The sequence below is a fragment of the Sphaeramia orbicularis genome, chromosome 3, assembly GCF_902148855.1.
Source record: "Sphaeramia orbicularis chromosome 3, fSphaOr1.1, whole genome shotgun sequence".
Lineage (NCBI taxonomy): Eukaryota > Metazoa > Chordata > Actinopteri > Kurtiformes > Apogonidae > Sphaeramia > Sphaeramia orbicularis.
Window position 1 is genome coordinate 48,667,493 of NC_043959.1, and position 17,502 is coordinate 48,684,994.

At 37.1% G+C, this 17,502-nt stretch overlaps 1 protein-coding gene across 7 annotated transcripts in view; it reads right to left on the reverse strand.

Annotated features, from left to right (window-relative positions):
* The window catches only part of nfat5b (nuclear factor of activated T cells 5b), a 53,133-nt gene that overhangs the window by 14,089 nt on the left and 21,542 nt on the right, over positions 1-17,502 (reverse strand). For 5 of the 7 annotated variants that reach the window (XM_030123683.1, XM_030123679.1, XM_030123670.1 and 2 more), the window contains exons 2-4: positions 9,339-9,464; positions 5,475-6,108; positions 1,920-2,109 (exon numbers count right to left, since the gene is read on the reverse strand). In XM_030123683.1, coding sequence (XP_029979543.1) covers positions 1,920-2,109; positions 5,475-6,108; positions 9,339-9,464 — 950 coding nt within the window. Of the gene's footprint in view, positions 1-1,919; positions 2,110-5,474; positions 6,109-6,806; positions 6,870-9,338; positions 9,466-12,903; positions 12,965-17,502 lie in introns of those variants that run through there. The other 2 variants (XM_030123687.1, XM_030123705.1) reach the window with 2 other exon arrangements.

Genomic DNA, 17,502 nt, shown 5'->3' on the forward strand with positions numbered 1-17,502 from the left:
CCTTAGGTGTCATGATACTATAATGTCGTTACCACTTAAGACTGGGCAAACATATATGAGCTTGTCTGCAAATAATTAGAGGATTAGAGTTGGATAAGCAGATAATGAGCATTAACATACAAACAAATGTAACTGGACATCTCTATTTGGACAATCATTTCATTCCAGTTGGACACCCAAGATGAAATTATTTTGCTTCTTTTAGCTCTACTGCTTTTGAGTCCAGCTGTCACTATAAAGGATTATAGTTGTGTGGTGGAAAATTTACTTCTTTACCTTCTATACTGCTGTCATGGCCTGGTTCATCTTCTTTACTGCTGTTCATTATTCATGCCATATGTTCTTTGTGTGTGACATTTACAACTGCATGACACCCTGACCCAGGAAGGGAGTTCTTGACTTGATTTAAAACCAAAACACCTAAATGTCTGGATGTGTAGATAGATGATGGCGTTTATACAATAAACAATATAACTGTCACTTCCTTCATGACTAGTACATTAAAGATGGACACAACGACAGCTCCTAAGAAGTAAAGCCAGCATGTCTTGAAGTCCCCCTGGTGGTCGAATCCAGTACAGGTCATAAATCCCACCCCCTCCATAGCCTAAACGGAACTTCAGGAACATTAAAAATGTCAAGTACACATCTAATAAATGGCAATTCAGTCTTCTAAGGTACAATCGTTCAGACTCATTTGTGTTCAGCGTCATCTTTCTAATGAGTTTTTTTTATTGACGTCATAGAAATGTGTGATTAACAACCACAGTGACCTACTGGGGTCCAGAATCTGTCAAACACATCAAATCAGTCAGCAGGCGCCCAGTGGGATGAGGTGACAGGCTTTGGCTCCAAATTGTGTCAAACAAGCAACATACGACACCTTCAGTCTGTGGTACAAAGCTAACAATAGTTTGTCTATTTCGTTTTAGCCTTTCTGAACAAAAATTGCACACAGCCAATTTAACATTTATAGTAACATACAAATAACATAGACGACAGATATTAACAGAAGCTGAAGAATGTGACATAAGTCATCAAAACAGAGCAACTGAAATCAAAAACAGAGGAAAGAGATGGACATTTTAGGTAGATTACTCCAGGTGTTTTTATATAGGTGAATGGAGATCATCACAATCATGCAAAATATTTGTGGTTAGTTCCAATTACTGCAGAAAGGGGATTGCATATTAACCCATAAAACCCCAAACATCCACTGTCAACCAAAAGCATCTACTGATGTAAACTGCTGATCCGCTAATCCTATTAATCCATGTAAATAATTGGTGTAAAATACAGTTTGTCATCTTTACATGGTCATCAGATATGACCCATTTGGACGTTCAGAGGCTCCGTAGTGAACGTGGAAACACCGTCATCTTCTACAACGCTGATTCACCAGTAAAACCTATGGAGTTGGATCAATGACAGCTGATGGAGACGCTTGTTTTGTGTTCAGTTAATGATATATTTTACTGTAAAAGTCATTTTTCTTCATTTTTTTCTGTTTTGAAATAACCTTTGAATTTACTCTGAGCTTTTGTAAACATCTACATGATCAGTTTATTAAACACAGGGAAATAGATGATTTTACTGAAAAAAAAGCAAAATTCAGAGGATAATATATGTTGATAAATCACTTAGGAAAGGTTAAATAGAGAGAAAGATTCATATGGAAACTGACACAAAAGTCAAACTGGGTCTTTATGGGTTAAATGCAACACTCTTACTCATAAGGTTAAAAAAGTACAAGTAATTGCAGCAGACATGTGTTGAATTACAGAGCCATATCTCAGTCCTTAACTTAAGCTGTAATTTATTGAGCTGTTTTGGCCAAGAGCCTCATGTGGCTTCATTAGCTGGAGAAAAAAATTAATCCTGACTAAGTGCAGTGAATGTTTGAGGGGTCTAACAGGTACCTTCACAGTGGGGAAGCCCTGCTGAGTGCGGTCCTTCACCGACCCTCTGCTGCCTTCAGTCAGATAGCGAGCTCTGTGCTGAGTTTCGGGCTGGACCAGGATCTTCAGCTCCTTCCCCTCACTCTTCTGCGGGTACTGCGTTGAAAGAGTTCCCCCTTTCTGAAGAGGTATCTGAGGATCATCTTGAGAACTGTAACACAGACAGTTTAGACTGAGGGTTGACAAAGCAAATAATTCTCTCTACATTATTAATTCTTAGAGATGGGAAGCAAATAAGATGAGTTTTTATGTTTGTGTACTTTGCATTTCATTTGTTTTCTGTCAAATTTTTACTTTTGGTGCCCATCATTTAACACAAATACCTGTATTTTCAATTTCATAAGTTTCCAAAACAGACTAACTGCTGTTGTAATGCATTTGAGATGTGTTCTATACTATATACATATACATTTAAGAGCCTATCACTCTAAAAAACAAATTGTATCAGCGGTTCTACTTTTAAGTCTTTTCACACAACTATCGGTACTTCAACCTGAATAAGGAATGGATGTAAGTTTTGTTCCTATAAATGTTAAATAATTTACATACTCCCCAAAATTCTATTACTTAAAATATGAAAATACTCCAAATTTGATACCCATCATATGAACAGCATGTAATATTCCATCTTTATTTTATTTTATTTTTATCTTTTTTTTCTAAATGGAGAAATTTCCAATTGTCCCACTTCTATGGCACATTCTTTTGACATGTACAGACCACATTAAAAATTGGGAAGAATTGGGATTTATACCACAGTAACCAACATATGGCCTGTTGCCTGTTTGCAGTCAGTGCTGTATGTTGTACACAAACCCAATAACTGATAGTTCCCATGTATGGGCTAGAGATGTAAAAGAGAAGCCCACCGTTTTGGTCAGAGCAAGAAACACACCTATATTTTTATATTATAAAAGACTTGAACATCAACAGGTATTTGGTTATGAGCAAATATTATATCCTTTTTCTGCACAGTCAAACAAGTTTCCACCAAAGGACGAAATATTGAAAAGAAAAGCAAAATGGCACAAGCAGATCCACCCATTTTTCCAAATTAAGACATGATAATCGCATATTAGGGCATCTTTAATCAAAGCATATAAACAGGAATTATAAGGAATATTCATTCACATCAGTCATGTTAACTGCTTACTATGTTTTTTTCCCCAAGAATAACAGCACAGGCTAATGTTTTGTCTATGTACAGGGTGGGGAAGCAAAATTTACAATGAACATTTAGTTGTTTTTTCTCAGCAGGCACTACGTCAGTTGTTTTGAAACCAAACATATATTGATGTCATAATCATACCTAACACTATTATCCATACCTTTTCAGAAACTTTTGCCCATATGAGTAATCAGGAAAGCAAACGTCAAAGAGTGTGTGATTTGCTGAATGCACTCGTCACACCAAAGGAGATTTCAAAAATAGTTGGAGTGTCCATAAAGACTGTTTATAATGGAAAGAAGAGAATGACTATGAGCAAAACTATTACGAGAAAGTCTGGAAGATACTATTAAAGAAGAATGGGAGAAGTTGTCACCTGAATATATGAGGAACACTTGCACAAGTTTCAGGAAGCGTGTGAAGGCAGTTATTGAGAAAGAAGGAGGACACATAGAATAAAAACATTTTCTATTATGTCAATTTTCTTGTGGCAAATAAATTCTCATGACTTTCAATAAACTAATTGGTCATACACTGTCTTTCAATCCCTGCCTCAAAATATTGTAAATTTTGCTTCCCCACCCTGTAAACATAGTCAGTGGTGTATGCTGCTGCTGGTGCAAGATTGTATACAGCTCCTATTTACTAACATGATATAGTATATGTCCATATATACCTCTGCAGCCGAATCGGTCCAGTAGTTGCCATGGTGCACTGTGCAATGCTGAGTTAAGAGGCCCTCTGTCAACCAAGCATATTCTATCCCCGGCTCTTAAAGCGTTCAGAGTTATCTGTTTATTTAATCTGCTCTGCTTATCCTGGGTCTTTGAGAGAGGCTCTGTGATTCACTGTGGCTGACCATTGTTTGTACTTCAGTATCCTGCCCCTCCCTCTGCTCTGATCTAACCGCTCTGCATCAGTCAATGTGCGGTGGGAAATTAGGAGCCAGAGTAGTTTGTTGAGGATTTCCATCTGTTGTGCAATGTGTGATTTCCTAATAGTTATCCAGACAATTGAAATGAGTTTAGTGATACTACTTACTAAAGTACCTAAAGGTACATGTAGCAAGTGTATTAATATAAAGGGTGTAAAAGGAGCTATTTGTAATATTTTATAATATTCAAAAATGGCCTCAAATTATCTTCATTGCTTTAACTTTTTTCCAAAGATGTCAATATAGCACAGACATGAACTGTATCTGTAATCTGTAATACCACCTTAGTGAGTGGTGGGCCACTGTAACCTTGACCACAACAAATAGAAAGTAGCCTGTCAATACCAACCAGGCAAATTCTGACCTGTTTTCATGCATTTAGGAGGAGGGAGTGAACCGTAAACCCAACAGTTAAAACAACATCGACTGAAGCTTTTTATAAATGACCATTATCAGCACCACCTGCTGCTGTAAGAAAAAAAACACTGAGTCGAAGAAAAGATGTGATTGTATATAAAGATGCAAAATGAGAGTCAACAATACCACTGTTTTACCCTCAGTAAGAAAATGAAACTGTGAGGGGGTGATGCAGCCATTCTTATAAAGCTGGCGACTTAGTTACAATGTTTGTTCAGACCAGTTCTCTACCAAACTGTGGGAGTTCTAACCTTGGGCGAATAATTCAACACATATCTTTTGTGCAGCCACTGAAAACACAATCTTTATGGAATAACAAGACAAATGCAAGTGATTTTTCTGTGGGTGTATCTACAGTCTTTTTTAAGGTGGTTAGTCTATTTAGTTAGTTCTTTTAGTTAACATGACAAAAAAAATAACACCATAACCAAATCAGAGGTGAGCATTAAACACAGGCATATAATAAGAGGTGTTACAAATATATTTCAGGCTTTTCAGGCTTTTGTATGTTGTGATTAAAGCTAAATACAATCATTTTGACTTTCTGAAGGAAGAGAGTTCTTATTTTTGAGGTGCGGCTCAAAGAAGTTGACCTTCATATTGAAAAGCTTCTGTCTCAAAACAAAGAGTAGCAGTACAATATGATCTAGATGCTCCTCGTGTGTTACCTAAGAAACAACCATTGGTGGAAAATACTTGTGTATTTGACTCGACTGTCCTTCACCACTTCTCCAACAACTTCTCCTTTTGTCTGGTTTTAATTATTTTTCTTTGCAACCTTTATGCCACATGGTGTGCACAGAGTATACTTAAAGAGCCTCTTCTTTTGAGAGTGCATACTAGTATTTGTTGGTTAATACTTGCTGTATTTTCCTATTTTGTTTTTCTCACATGAAGATGTAGGCTACATGTTTGGTTCCTACATTTTTAAATCTTCTATAATAAAACACACTTGACAAAATAAACTTGAAAGTAACAAAATCTAAGTTACACAGACCTTCCTTTTGGTCCAGTTTTGTCGGGGCCGAGCTGTGAGAGGACAAAGTGTGGCCCTTTGGCGCTGTCTGCATCAAACACGTCCATGCTGGCTTCCTGTGCCGACACAGACTTCGGACCAGGCCTCTGGCGCGGGGTGCGTTTACGGGACTTTCGAGGCACCTCTGTGTTGTCGTTATAAGAGGCGGCGCTTAAGATGCTGAAGTTGGACAGAGAGTCATCCATCCAGATGCTGTTGCTATGCTCTGAGTCCAGCGACGCCTCATCCTGACAGGACATACGGCTATCGTCAAACAGGTCTTCAGGAGGTGGAGAGATGTTCAGCACCGTACGACGTTTAGACGGGGTCATCTGGTGATGTGGCTCCTGCGACGTGACCCCCCTTCCTCCTCCTCCTACCTCACCGCCAGCCCTGCAGTTACCACCACCACCGCTGCCATTGGCGTTACTGCCACCGCCCTCCGCTCCAACAGCATCGGGTCCGGTTCTGCTGCTCCTGCCGTCCTCAGGGTCCACATTGCCACTGTGAACCAGGTTCTGCTCACTGCCTGAAGAACTGGAATGCATGTTGGAACTGGAAGAGGTGGAAAAAGCACTGCGGGGGCCTTCCATGGTCATAGAGGAGGACATGGTATCTACAGTGCAAATAATCACACAGTTAATGAATGCATCTCAATCACTGTTGGCTAGCAGTCCCATTTAAGCAGCAAATTTTGTTCATGATTGTTTATTTCTCTGTTTTTTATTTATTTATTAGTCCAATTAAAAAGTCCCCCTTTTCACTGGAGCTTATATATGAGACAATTTTTGATACTGAATTTGTAAATATAAACAATAGAGATAAGGTTAAGTTTTTTACTTTGAGGTAAATCTTGTACGATGGCATATTAGAGCCCATTTAGATTACAAAATACAGGGAATGGAGTAGGAGTAAAGTCTTGTAAATTAATGACTTTCCTCCAATATTCAGGACTTTATAAGAATTTAATCTGTGACTTCAATCTTTGGAGTTTTTTCTCTGAATATTACCTCCTATCCTCCCATGTAACCTAAACTGGCTCTAATACACCATCTTAGATTTGTAATGGTGATGAATACTTAAAATTGCCATTTAAAAAAGTATATTAATAGTAGCATTTCGCTGATGTGTAATTGCCTGAAAAAACTGCCAAAATATTGAAATGAAGAGGGAAGTTCAATACAGTAACATGCTTAAGTTGATGGATGCCAAATATTGGAGCTTTTAAGTTTTTTTTTTTTTTTTTTTTTCAAGTTTAGATAATTTCGCTGGGACTGAACGTAGCCACAGAGACAAAATAAACAAGCTTCTGACCTATGAAGCAGAGAACTGCAGACCATTTTATATGCAGACACTCCCTGCTTCAGAGGGAACTTCCTGGAATAAAAATGAGACAGCGAATGAGCAATAAGAGCTGAACAGTAAAACTGTATTCAGATTTTTTTTAAAAAGAAGAAAAACAACAGTAATTTCTTTGTTTTTTTAATTAAAAAAAAAAAAAAAAAAAAGCTGTTGCTCCAGCATGCTGACGTGAACTGTAATGTCAAAAGCATGTAAGTAGTTAGACTGAACTGGATGGAAAGTGGGGAAAAATGTGGTTAAGCTGCAGATGGCAAAAGGAGTTAGGCTGCTGTTGACATTCTGGGTTGTTTGGTGACTCATTAGTTTGCAAAACACACAGTTGGATAGAAAGAGAGGCACAGAAAATAAATGGAGGCACTTTTTTCTTACTTTGAACAAGTGTAAAACACAAGGACATATATAATCACAGTCTCAACACATAAAATTGTTACTCAGTCATTGCTTTAGTGTATTTTATTGCAGAGAGGGTTTGGTTATTTGTATGTCTACCAGTGTGTGGGAGCTGGGTTAGAGTTAATTCATGCTCATTTGGGTTGAACAAAGCTAGGATTTGCAGAATTAAAAAAAAATGTTAAAGTAGGTCATGTTCCTTTCCCATCCATTGTAGCAATGCTGCAAATGAACAAAAAAACATTAAAAATCACTGTCCTGCTAACCACTGCAATTAAAAGTCAGGGTGAAGGCTTTAAAGATGTTGGACACAAAAAAAAAAAAAACACAGTTGTTACTTCAGATCTGAAGTTGAGTACCAAAATGTGGGGTTAGAGTCATTTTTCAGCTTGACAGGGTCCATCTATTTTGCTGTCTAATAGAATATAATTGATGCTTCAGTGGGTTTAACTGCTCTTCTATGGATGGTTTTCAACATGAAGATAAACTTAATGAAATATGAAGCAGCTTTATTTGAAAAAGAAAATACCGAGATCTTTAAGATTCTTAAATGATGCATATAACTTGAATGTCTTTGTTAAAAGTATATACGGTTTAATGTCAATATCAAAAAACAAAACAAAACAGACAGCCCTTTTGTTCATTTTAACAAAACACAAATGTTTCCAGTGAAAATAAACCCTCACTAATCATTATGCAATGTTTAATCCTAAATCAGCAGACCAAATTACTTTACAAATAACCCTTGGACATCTTTCCTCACCACAAGCAGCATGATCAAGATGTCATTAATTTCCTACAGAGCTAAATAAAACAGGCTAAGTTTATACATTAAAAGCTTTTAGACCACAAAAACCAGCCTGAGCTGAACATCTGATAGTAATTAGCTATCATATATATATATATATATATATATATATATATATATATATATATATATATATATATATATATATATATATATATATATATCCCAACCTCTGTGCTTCTGTGCTAATGCAATGGAGAAGAATAAACAGAGGACTGAATTCACATACTCAGGTCTTCACTGTTATCTATAACATTAAAAATAAAACCGATGAAACAATTTTTTTGTGGCGAATGTAACAAAATATTGGATTAGTCAGATATATGGATCTATTAATTAATCTTAAACTGTCACTATTTCCACACTAATATGGTTTTGTTGTAACATTCACTATATGTTTACACCTAACATCCAAACTACTGATTTTTTGGGACTCTTGGGGACATAAGTGGCCCTATTTTAGTTCAGAAGCTGTGCCATAATGTGAATGGACAAAAAGAGAAACTTTTGGAAATGATGATGTACGCGCCTGCGTTTGCTGCCCCCTGATTGGTCACACCCCTGTCACATGATCCTTTCAGGAAGTAAAAGAGACATTAGTTCCAACTTTCAGCTAATTAACTAAGATATCATGTTATAGACGTATCTCTTGTTGTCACCTATACTAACAGCTCAAGTTGCACAGTTAAATTCTGCAGTTTATCAGGGTACTACTGACTACATTCAGTGCAGGTGAGCTCTTGTTTAAGGAAACTGTGACGATCCCGCGTCCAGCAGGTTTTCCCCCAGTTATATGATATGCAGGTTAGAATGGATGGAGATTAATTCTGAACCTGTGTTGAAATGGAGACGCAGATGGAAATTGTTCTCATTATAAAATGTGAAATGTATTATTGTGGCTATAGCCTGAATCTGTGTGTGCACAGTAAAGATGTGTGAATGCTTCTTAACCTGCCGTACGAGCACTACATGACCTAATGATTCAAAACTTTGTTGCTGGTGCTAAGATTACAACACAGTTGTTATTGTAGGCGCCTTGCCTGAAGTCAGTAAAATCAGCTACATTATTCACATGTAAAAGCAGGCACAGATAGCGGGCTAGTTCAGACTGAACTTAAATGACATGACTTTTTTGTACAGAGATGTGAGGATCGCACAGCAGGAGACTGGCTGTCTGACTGGTTTTCTTTCTGCAGGTGTGCATTCGCCTGCAGCTACACGCCGTTACATAGGGTTGTGTTTGTCCTCACAGAGGGGAAGTAAGGAGAAGATGAGCAGGATCCTACCTGACGTTAGAGGAGCTGAAGGGGGAGACCCTGCCTCTCCGCCGCTCTTTTGACTCATGGCTTCTGGGTTCTGCCGAGCGGGGGAAGGAAACTGCAGCTCTCTGGGAAGAAGATCATACACTGACTCTGGAAAGAACAGGAGGGGAGGGGACAAACAAGAGGAATATGATTATGATGACATACGACTGGGATATTGACGATTTATTTGAGACAATGAATCATACAATGCTTAAAGACTTTCATTGGGGTTCATATAGATCATTGATTCTCCAAGGACAGGTTTGCAGCCCACAGACGGCTCATAGAAGACTTTGTTTGGATTGATTTCCAATATTTTGTACAATCTTCAACAAGAAACAGCAGGAGTTTTACTAATGAGAGAAAATGAAAACAATGTGATCCCATGTTAAATGTATTTATTTTCTCTCACAAACTGTCAAACATCTGTTTTCAGTAACACGTGCATCAAACAAAGCTGTGATACAAACTACGGCTTCAAAACGGCAGGTTTACCTGTTCAAGGTACTAATAAGGTGATGCAGAAATGGTAGTTAATAATCCAGAATGTTCATTTATATACTCCTCTCATAATTTATAGATAAGCCTTGTTGGGAACTGGCTTGCAGTCATTCATTTTGAGTGGATTCCAAGAAAAAAGTCTGGGAAGCACTTTCAAATCACAACGGTCGTTCAACTGCAAGGCGATATCTATGACCTGGTTGACAAGGCATCTGATGACAAATATACACAAACAGAGCTATGACTATGTGAACAATGAATGATAATTACAGCCTCAGTTCCGAAGCCAAATGGGTTTCGACTTCTAAAGTATTCCTGAGTATGAACTCCTACCATCTGGTAGGCGATACAGAGTCCCCAAATGTAAACTGAACCGCTTTAAAAACTCATTCGTGCCCATCTCAGTCAGGGTTTTGAATAATGTTTCATGAAGAAGTAGCCGGATTGCTCAATAATGTCATGGTGTTATCTCTTATCTTTTACCTTATCTTATCTGCTGTATTTTATTCTTTGTCATTGTTACTTATTGCTAGCATGTTTCTTTAAACTATCTATGAGTCTTGTGCAATATGGGTATGTGCAATATGTGTGGGTTATGTGATTGCATCTTTGTTCTAGTCTTTGTTCTTCTGTCATTAAATGGCAGCTTCACCTGTGCAGCTATTAAAACCCAAGACAAATTTCCCTAAGGGGACAATAAAGTGTATCGTATCGTATCATACTGTATTGCATCGCGTCACATCGTATTGTATCATATGTCAAACTTTGTATTTCGTCTCTAAGAAGGTGACAGTTTTTTTTACAGATACAGAAGACAAATTATTGTCAACATTTGTTTAGTTTGGAAAACGAGTATGAAAGCCAAGAGACACTGATAAAGTGACACAAAGAAGCTATTCATGATTATGTGACACTTTTGTTCTGCAAAAAACCCTCACCAAAACTGGAAGGCTCGAAACTTTCTGCAACATCATGGTCTTCTGACTTGTGATGCTATTTACACCATCTTTGTTTATCCAGGCCTGATGTTAAGTCATACACGAAGGTGGGAACTCACATGGATGCTCCATCTTTTCTGTATCAGTGGCTTCAGTATCAGTCTCACTATCAGCCTTATTCCTCAATTCAGAGAACTATGCAAAAGAACCACAGAAGTAAACATGAAGCCACTGAAAGTCAGCGTTTCCTTTCCAAAGTGATGCTTGTGCAGTGGATGAGCAAATGAGCAGAAGATGATGAAAGTAAGGATGAAGACAGAGACAATTGAGAGAGTTATGTAAAAGTTGTATGGATTCCAGTTCGACTGTAGAGACTGGTTGCATTTCAAAGAAAAAAAAACCCAGAAATGTCTCTGATTCAGGACTACACATCAGAATTTAAAATATCAGATTTCATGCAATTTGTGCTGTTTGCACTGTCCAAAAAACAATCTGACATGCATATCAGCAGAAAAAAAAACAAACAAAAAAAACAAAAAACGCAGATCTGGGACACTTTCAATGTTTATCTGTGTTAATACTGTACAGTTTATTAAAATTGAGTTGGTAAATCTTGTCTTTTAACAGACCTATAGAAGGACAAAACCTCATGGAATGAAGTGCAAAATGAGGCATTTAGTAAAGTTTAAGTAAAAGCTGTGGTAGTAAATAGCAAACTTTATTAAAAACAGGTAAGTCGGCTCGCACAAAGCCTTTCTCTCTCTTCTCTTTGCCCCTTCCTGAATGAGAGCCGGGGGGGGTGGGGGGCTTGGGTCAACAGCATGACAACACATTTACTAGAAGCCTGATTCATCATCCAAATATTATGGTATGAACTTAGAGCGGCCATTACAGTCGCCTGACTCTCTTCTCTGCCAACTGCCAGCTTTAATTACTTGCAGCTGAGTCCCAGGGTTTGGTGTGTATATCAGATACTTAACCCTCCCATTGTTACCACTCACTGTGTACAATAGACAAACCTGGGATGTACTGAAACCAGCCCATGCCTCTTCATTCCCAAAGCCCTCCAGTCTCTTACAGCTCGGTTTAAAAGAGCAGGGAATGTTGGTTCCCAGAAAGGGAGCTTAAATCTGGACTCAGCAAACTCATACGGCTCATAGTGAACCACACATACACACAGGACTCTAGTGTGGTTTTGTTGGTTATTTACTAAGTTCTCCAAACAAAATCACAGACACACATACATGCATATGCACTCATGTGCACACACCCCCTCCATCTCAACAAAAACACTTTCTCCGAATGTGCATCTACACTTAAACTCTTCTTGAGGCTAACTCGCCGACTGCACATGTAGCAACATGTGCTCTGAGTGAGCACTGCTTCCAGTAAACAGATTGCCAACCGCACAGACAGAAAATATGTACTCTTCTCTCAGAGCAGTGGTCTCGAATCACTGGCTGGCCTGTTCAAACTGTTTCCATAGACATTAAAGAGTGAAAAGTCTTATTTCACTGCCTATTTGTTTCCTTTTTTCGCAGACAGGGAGTAATTCTTCACTTAAGCATGACAAAACACTGTCTGTTTCACACAGGAAAAGGTTTAAAACAATAAAAACCGTCAACATTGTTCGCTGGGAAGTGAACCGTACTGACTCATGTACCACGTGATGTTTTGATCTTAACTTAAGGCTGCACTCATGTTGTGCAGACCACTGACCACTGCGGAAAAAGTCATTTTCTGTCCTTCTGTGATCGTAATAATAACAGATTTAAACCAACCCAAACATTCACACTCACAGATACTCTGTCCATGTGGCTAGCTTTGATCAGGTCTGTGTTTTCTCTTACCACATGAGCGAAAAACTAAACAGTAGCCATCTTCATGAAGTGTCTCTACACTTTCAAAGATTCCAGTCAGCTTCAGGGTAACCAGGAAAATAAGCAACAAACACATAAAATCCAACATCCACATTAACTCTACTGCATAAAGTTAGATATTTCTAGAGCCATCTGTTACACATCTTTGTTTTTCATATCTGTACCATACCTTGTGCTGTGTTTATATGGTAAGTAGTGCAGGCTAAAGGTGAAAAAAGAAGCACTCACCATGTGAATGGCAGGACTTACACTCCCATTCATTTCCCTCACATTCCTGCTGCTTGCTCTTACTAGCCTTGGCACCTGGGGCGTGGCACTGGTTTTTGGCTGAGTGACTGATTTAACTCCCCTTCTGTCCCCCTTCTCCACTCCACCTACCTCTCTCCCTTGGCCCGTTTTGTTTACTGTGCTCGCAGACCCTTTTTCTGCAGGCCTACTTCAACTTGCTCAACAGGTTAGTGGTATTGTCATGTGGAATCCTGTCAAGCAGAAATGAAGTAACAGAATAACCTACTTATGCTAAAAAAAATGCAGGTTTGAGAATACATGAGGTTGATTCAGCAGAAGTAAAAAAAAAAAAAAAAAAAAAGTGATCAGGAATGTAAAATTAGCACAGACTGAGAACATTTAGAGTTTATTTAAAACAGACTACAAAAAAAACACAGTGCAAAGGGGCTGGCACCTGCAGCAAAGCATGTACAACAACCCTGAAATGTTTACAGCCAAGCTTACATGAAGGCTGCCAAGGACTCCATAGCAACACAGATCAGGGGACAAGACTTGGAAGCGTTTGCATCTCCCATGAGATAATGTTGAGAAAATGAAAAAAAAAAAAAAAAAAAAAAGCATACTACCTTCAACTGTAATCAAGTAAAGAACTAGCAGGATATTACACGATTGACGACATTACAATCTTACAACACAAATCCATGACTCACCTACAGTGTGCAGTTTTTTATTGAGTAAAAGCAGCGTGTAAAGGCAGAGGTTAAATACACAGAATGTCCTTTACAATATGAATAAACAGGAATAAACTTGTGCATAAGTAATCCAAGTATTAATGAAGTGAACGAGTATTAATCACAGTCTAGCCACAAATGATCTGACACTCACAGGATATCAGCAGATTTGTGAATCCATTCACATCTAAGTGGTTTTTATTAGTTTATTATCAGGCAGCTCAGAGGGAACAAAGAAGTAAGAAAGAGAGAGTCTGAACCAGCTGCAGTCAAACATGGAGTTGGGATTTATGACGGCGCAGTTTACTCATATGAAGATTTAAGGGCACCAAATATTTAGCTGCATTACAGGACACTTAAAATAACATCAATATCAGGACAAGTAGGAAATAGGAATTTAATCACTTTAAAATAATTATTATAACTTATATTTGATTTCAGAAATGTCTGACTTAAAGGTCCAGCATGTAACTGGGAGGAACTAACTGCATAAATAGAATATAATAATCATAATTATGTAATCATGTGAGGCTTGTTTTGTTTTCATTACATTGGAATGAGCTGTTTATACAAAAGGAGCTGATTGCCTTCAACAAAGCGCATATGTGGGTATCATCACGTATCTACAGTAGCTCAGAGCAGACTTCCTCTTCTTATTTCTGTTTTACAGCAGGTGGCATCCAATATTACTGTCACATACTATGTTTACGTTAATATTTTTTATCATTATTATTATTATCGTTATTATTATTATTATTTGATCATTTGTTTTAAAGCCTAGAAGAGGCAAAACAGACACCGACTCTAATGAGCACCTTCCATGTTTTTTGCAGCCATCGTTGGTGACGATGGAGTGTTAAACATCACACACAATCCAAAACATCAGAACAAATACAGCATTTTGTATGGTGTTATGAGGACAATGTGCCAAAAAATACTGTCATACTTGACTTTGCCAGTAGAGACACCAACAGTATGAATTTACAAAGAGGACTAACTTGTTCAAGAGGAATGATGGGATATCAGCATTTATCATTTGGAAGTGGAATTCTTCTATTGGAGACTTTATGTGTTCAAACAGACTATATTCACAAAAGTCAAAAACACACTTAATAAAAAGCCTGTAGATACAGAAAAAGCTGTGTCCATTAACTCATTTACAGGCAAACTGATGAGATGTTCATTAATGCATGATCTGTCAGCATCGCAGTGTTGAAGACACAAATCTGAAGTCTGAAAACTCCCATGTTTCCTCCCAGTCGACCTCAGAATGATTCACAGGACCAGGAGGACATACAGTGTATATGTGTATGTGTTACAGGATACCTTTACTAAACCAAGAGTCTATTTAGTCATTTCAGATGAGTTTCAGATTAGCTAATTATGTGACTAAAAAAAGAACTGACGGTGATTTGAGCCAAATTAAGCTTAAACTCTTTGTCATGGACAGATTTTTATTTTGATTATAAAAACCTGTTGTCATAAATGTATGAGTCTGAAATCAGATGATCTGCGTCACCATAAAGAACATGCGAGTTTAATGCAGGTCAACATCAATGGCGGCAGGAGGATTTTGATTAATAAGGATGGGATCATTTTTACAGATTGTATCTATATACATTATCTATATTTTTACATACTGAGATTGAATATTTGACAAGTGTATTTATTTTTTATACTGTGTACAAAAGTCATGAAATAAAACTTCATTCAAGTGCACTGTTATTTTGCATGTGTCCTGGAATGACAATAAAGTGATCTATCTATAGAGCATCTATGCTTTGATCTGCAGACAAACCTAAAAAGTCAAATAAACTAATACACTGTTGAACATAAAGTTGGAGTAAAATATTTCTATATCTTCTCATGAAATGATTGTGACAATGTGATTTATTGTTGATGGATAAAGTGTAACTGGGACTAAGTATGTAATCATTGTACTTGGTCAAAGGTGATTACTGATGTGTATAAATAGGAATAAAGAGGGATGTGTCTAAAAACAAAATTATTACATCTTTATGGGAAATAGTGCACTATAACATTATCATAAACCCCCTGTTTGCTTACAGTTTATGAGATGGTTCTATTTGTGTTTTTTCATCTTTTGTATCAGATAGATTTTATTTGGAACATAAGAAATTATCAATTAAACAGGACACTCCAATATATGGAAATAAATCAACCAAAGAAGAAAGACAAATGTCACATAAATTTAACTATTTCTGAGGCTCTTTAACGATATTTTATGTCTGAAAAGGAGTAGGAAGAAGCCAAAGTTATATCCTCGTACCCCAATTTTACATGACTTGGCTAATCAGTTAATGTATACAATCCATAACAAACAGAATACAGAATACTGAGTTTAGGTGGACCGAATAAGGCAGGGGTGTCGAACTCATTTTAGTTCAGGGGTCACATACAGCCCAATATGATCTGAAGTGGGCCGGACCAGTAAAATAATCACCTATAAATAATGCCAACTCTGAAGTTTTCTCTATGTTTTTGGTGAAAAATGTAAAATTACATCATGAAAACTATCCTTTAATAAATTGTGAATAACATGAACAACCATGAGAAACTGAAATTTCTTAAGAAAAAAAGGGCAATTTAAAAAATTAGACTATGTCGCAGCTTCTCATTTACACATGCACATGACAACTAACAGGTGAGTGAATTTACAAATACACAAAACATTTAGTAACAGGCAGAATATTGGTAAAATTACACTTATTTCTCTTAAGACATTTCAGGTTGTTCATATTTGTTTAGGTTATTCACATTGTTATTAAAAGATAGTTAGTAAATGTAAAGACTTTTATCTAATTTTGATTTTTTACACTAAAACAAAGACAAACTAAACCAAATTTGTCTGTATGTGGGCCCTGAATGAAAACGATTTTAACATCCTTGATTGTTAATATCTTCAGTGTAATTTTCATATTTCACTAACTTATCCTGCAGGCTGGATTGGAGCCTTTGGCGGGTCAGTTTTGACCCACAGGACGCATGTTTGACACCTGTGGAATAAGGTAAAATGAATGACAATACAGGCCTAATAAAAAAAAACAAACAATTATCACTTCTTATGTTTGAAAACTTTTATATCCACTACATTAAGACAATTTAAAATAGGACCAAGGATCCTGTAATCCAACGGCATATTAAAGACATTAATTGACATTCGTTAGGCCTTTCAAGGTCACTCAAGGTCAAAGGTCATGGCACCAAATGCCAACAGTAATCCTATCAATATCTATCAATGCCTTCAATTGTTTTGAAGTTACAGCACTTTGAAATTGTTCCCGATATAAACCAATGAAGGTTTTTCAAATTTCGAAAATTTATAAAACATTCAAAAATCAATATTTCTCAATTCGTTAAACAAACTTTGTAGACGTTGCTCCCAGGGAATGTCTACTATGAATTTCAATTGATTCTGACAAACGGTTTTGTAGAAGATGTTTCAAGAAATCTGGACACAGATGACCTTGAGTTTGACCTTTCAGTGTCAGTCAAGGTCAAAGGTCATGACACCAAATGAGAGCCCAAAGGTGACTTTCTCTCTATTGCCAATTGTAATTATATGAATATCTTCAACTGTTTTGAAGTTATAGCACTTTGAAATTTGTTCCATTATAAACCAATGAGGATTTGTAAAATATTTAAAATTCATAAAAAAATCAAAAATCGATGTTTCCTAATTCTTTGAACAACCTCGATAGATCTTCCCCCAGAGATATTCCACAACAAATATCAAGTCATTCTCATCAATGGTTTCTGAGAAGAAGATTCTTGAAAAATTGTTTATGGACAGACAGAAGGACGGACGATGGACGACAACTGATACCAACAGTCTATCGGAACCTTT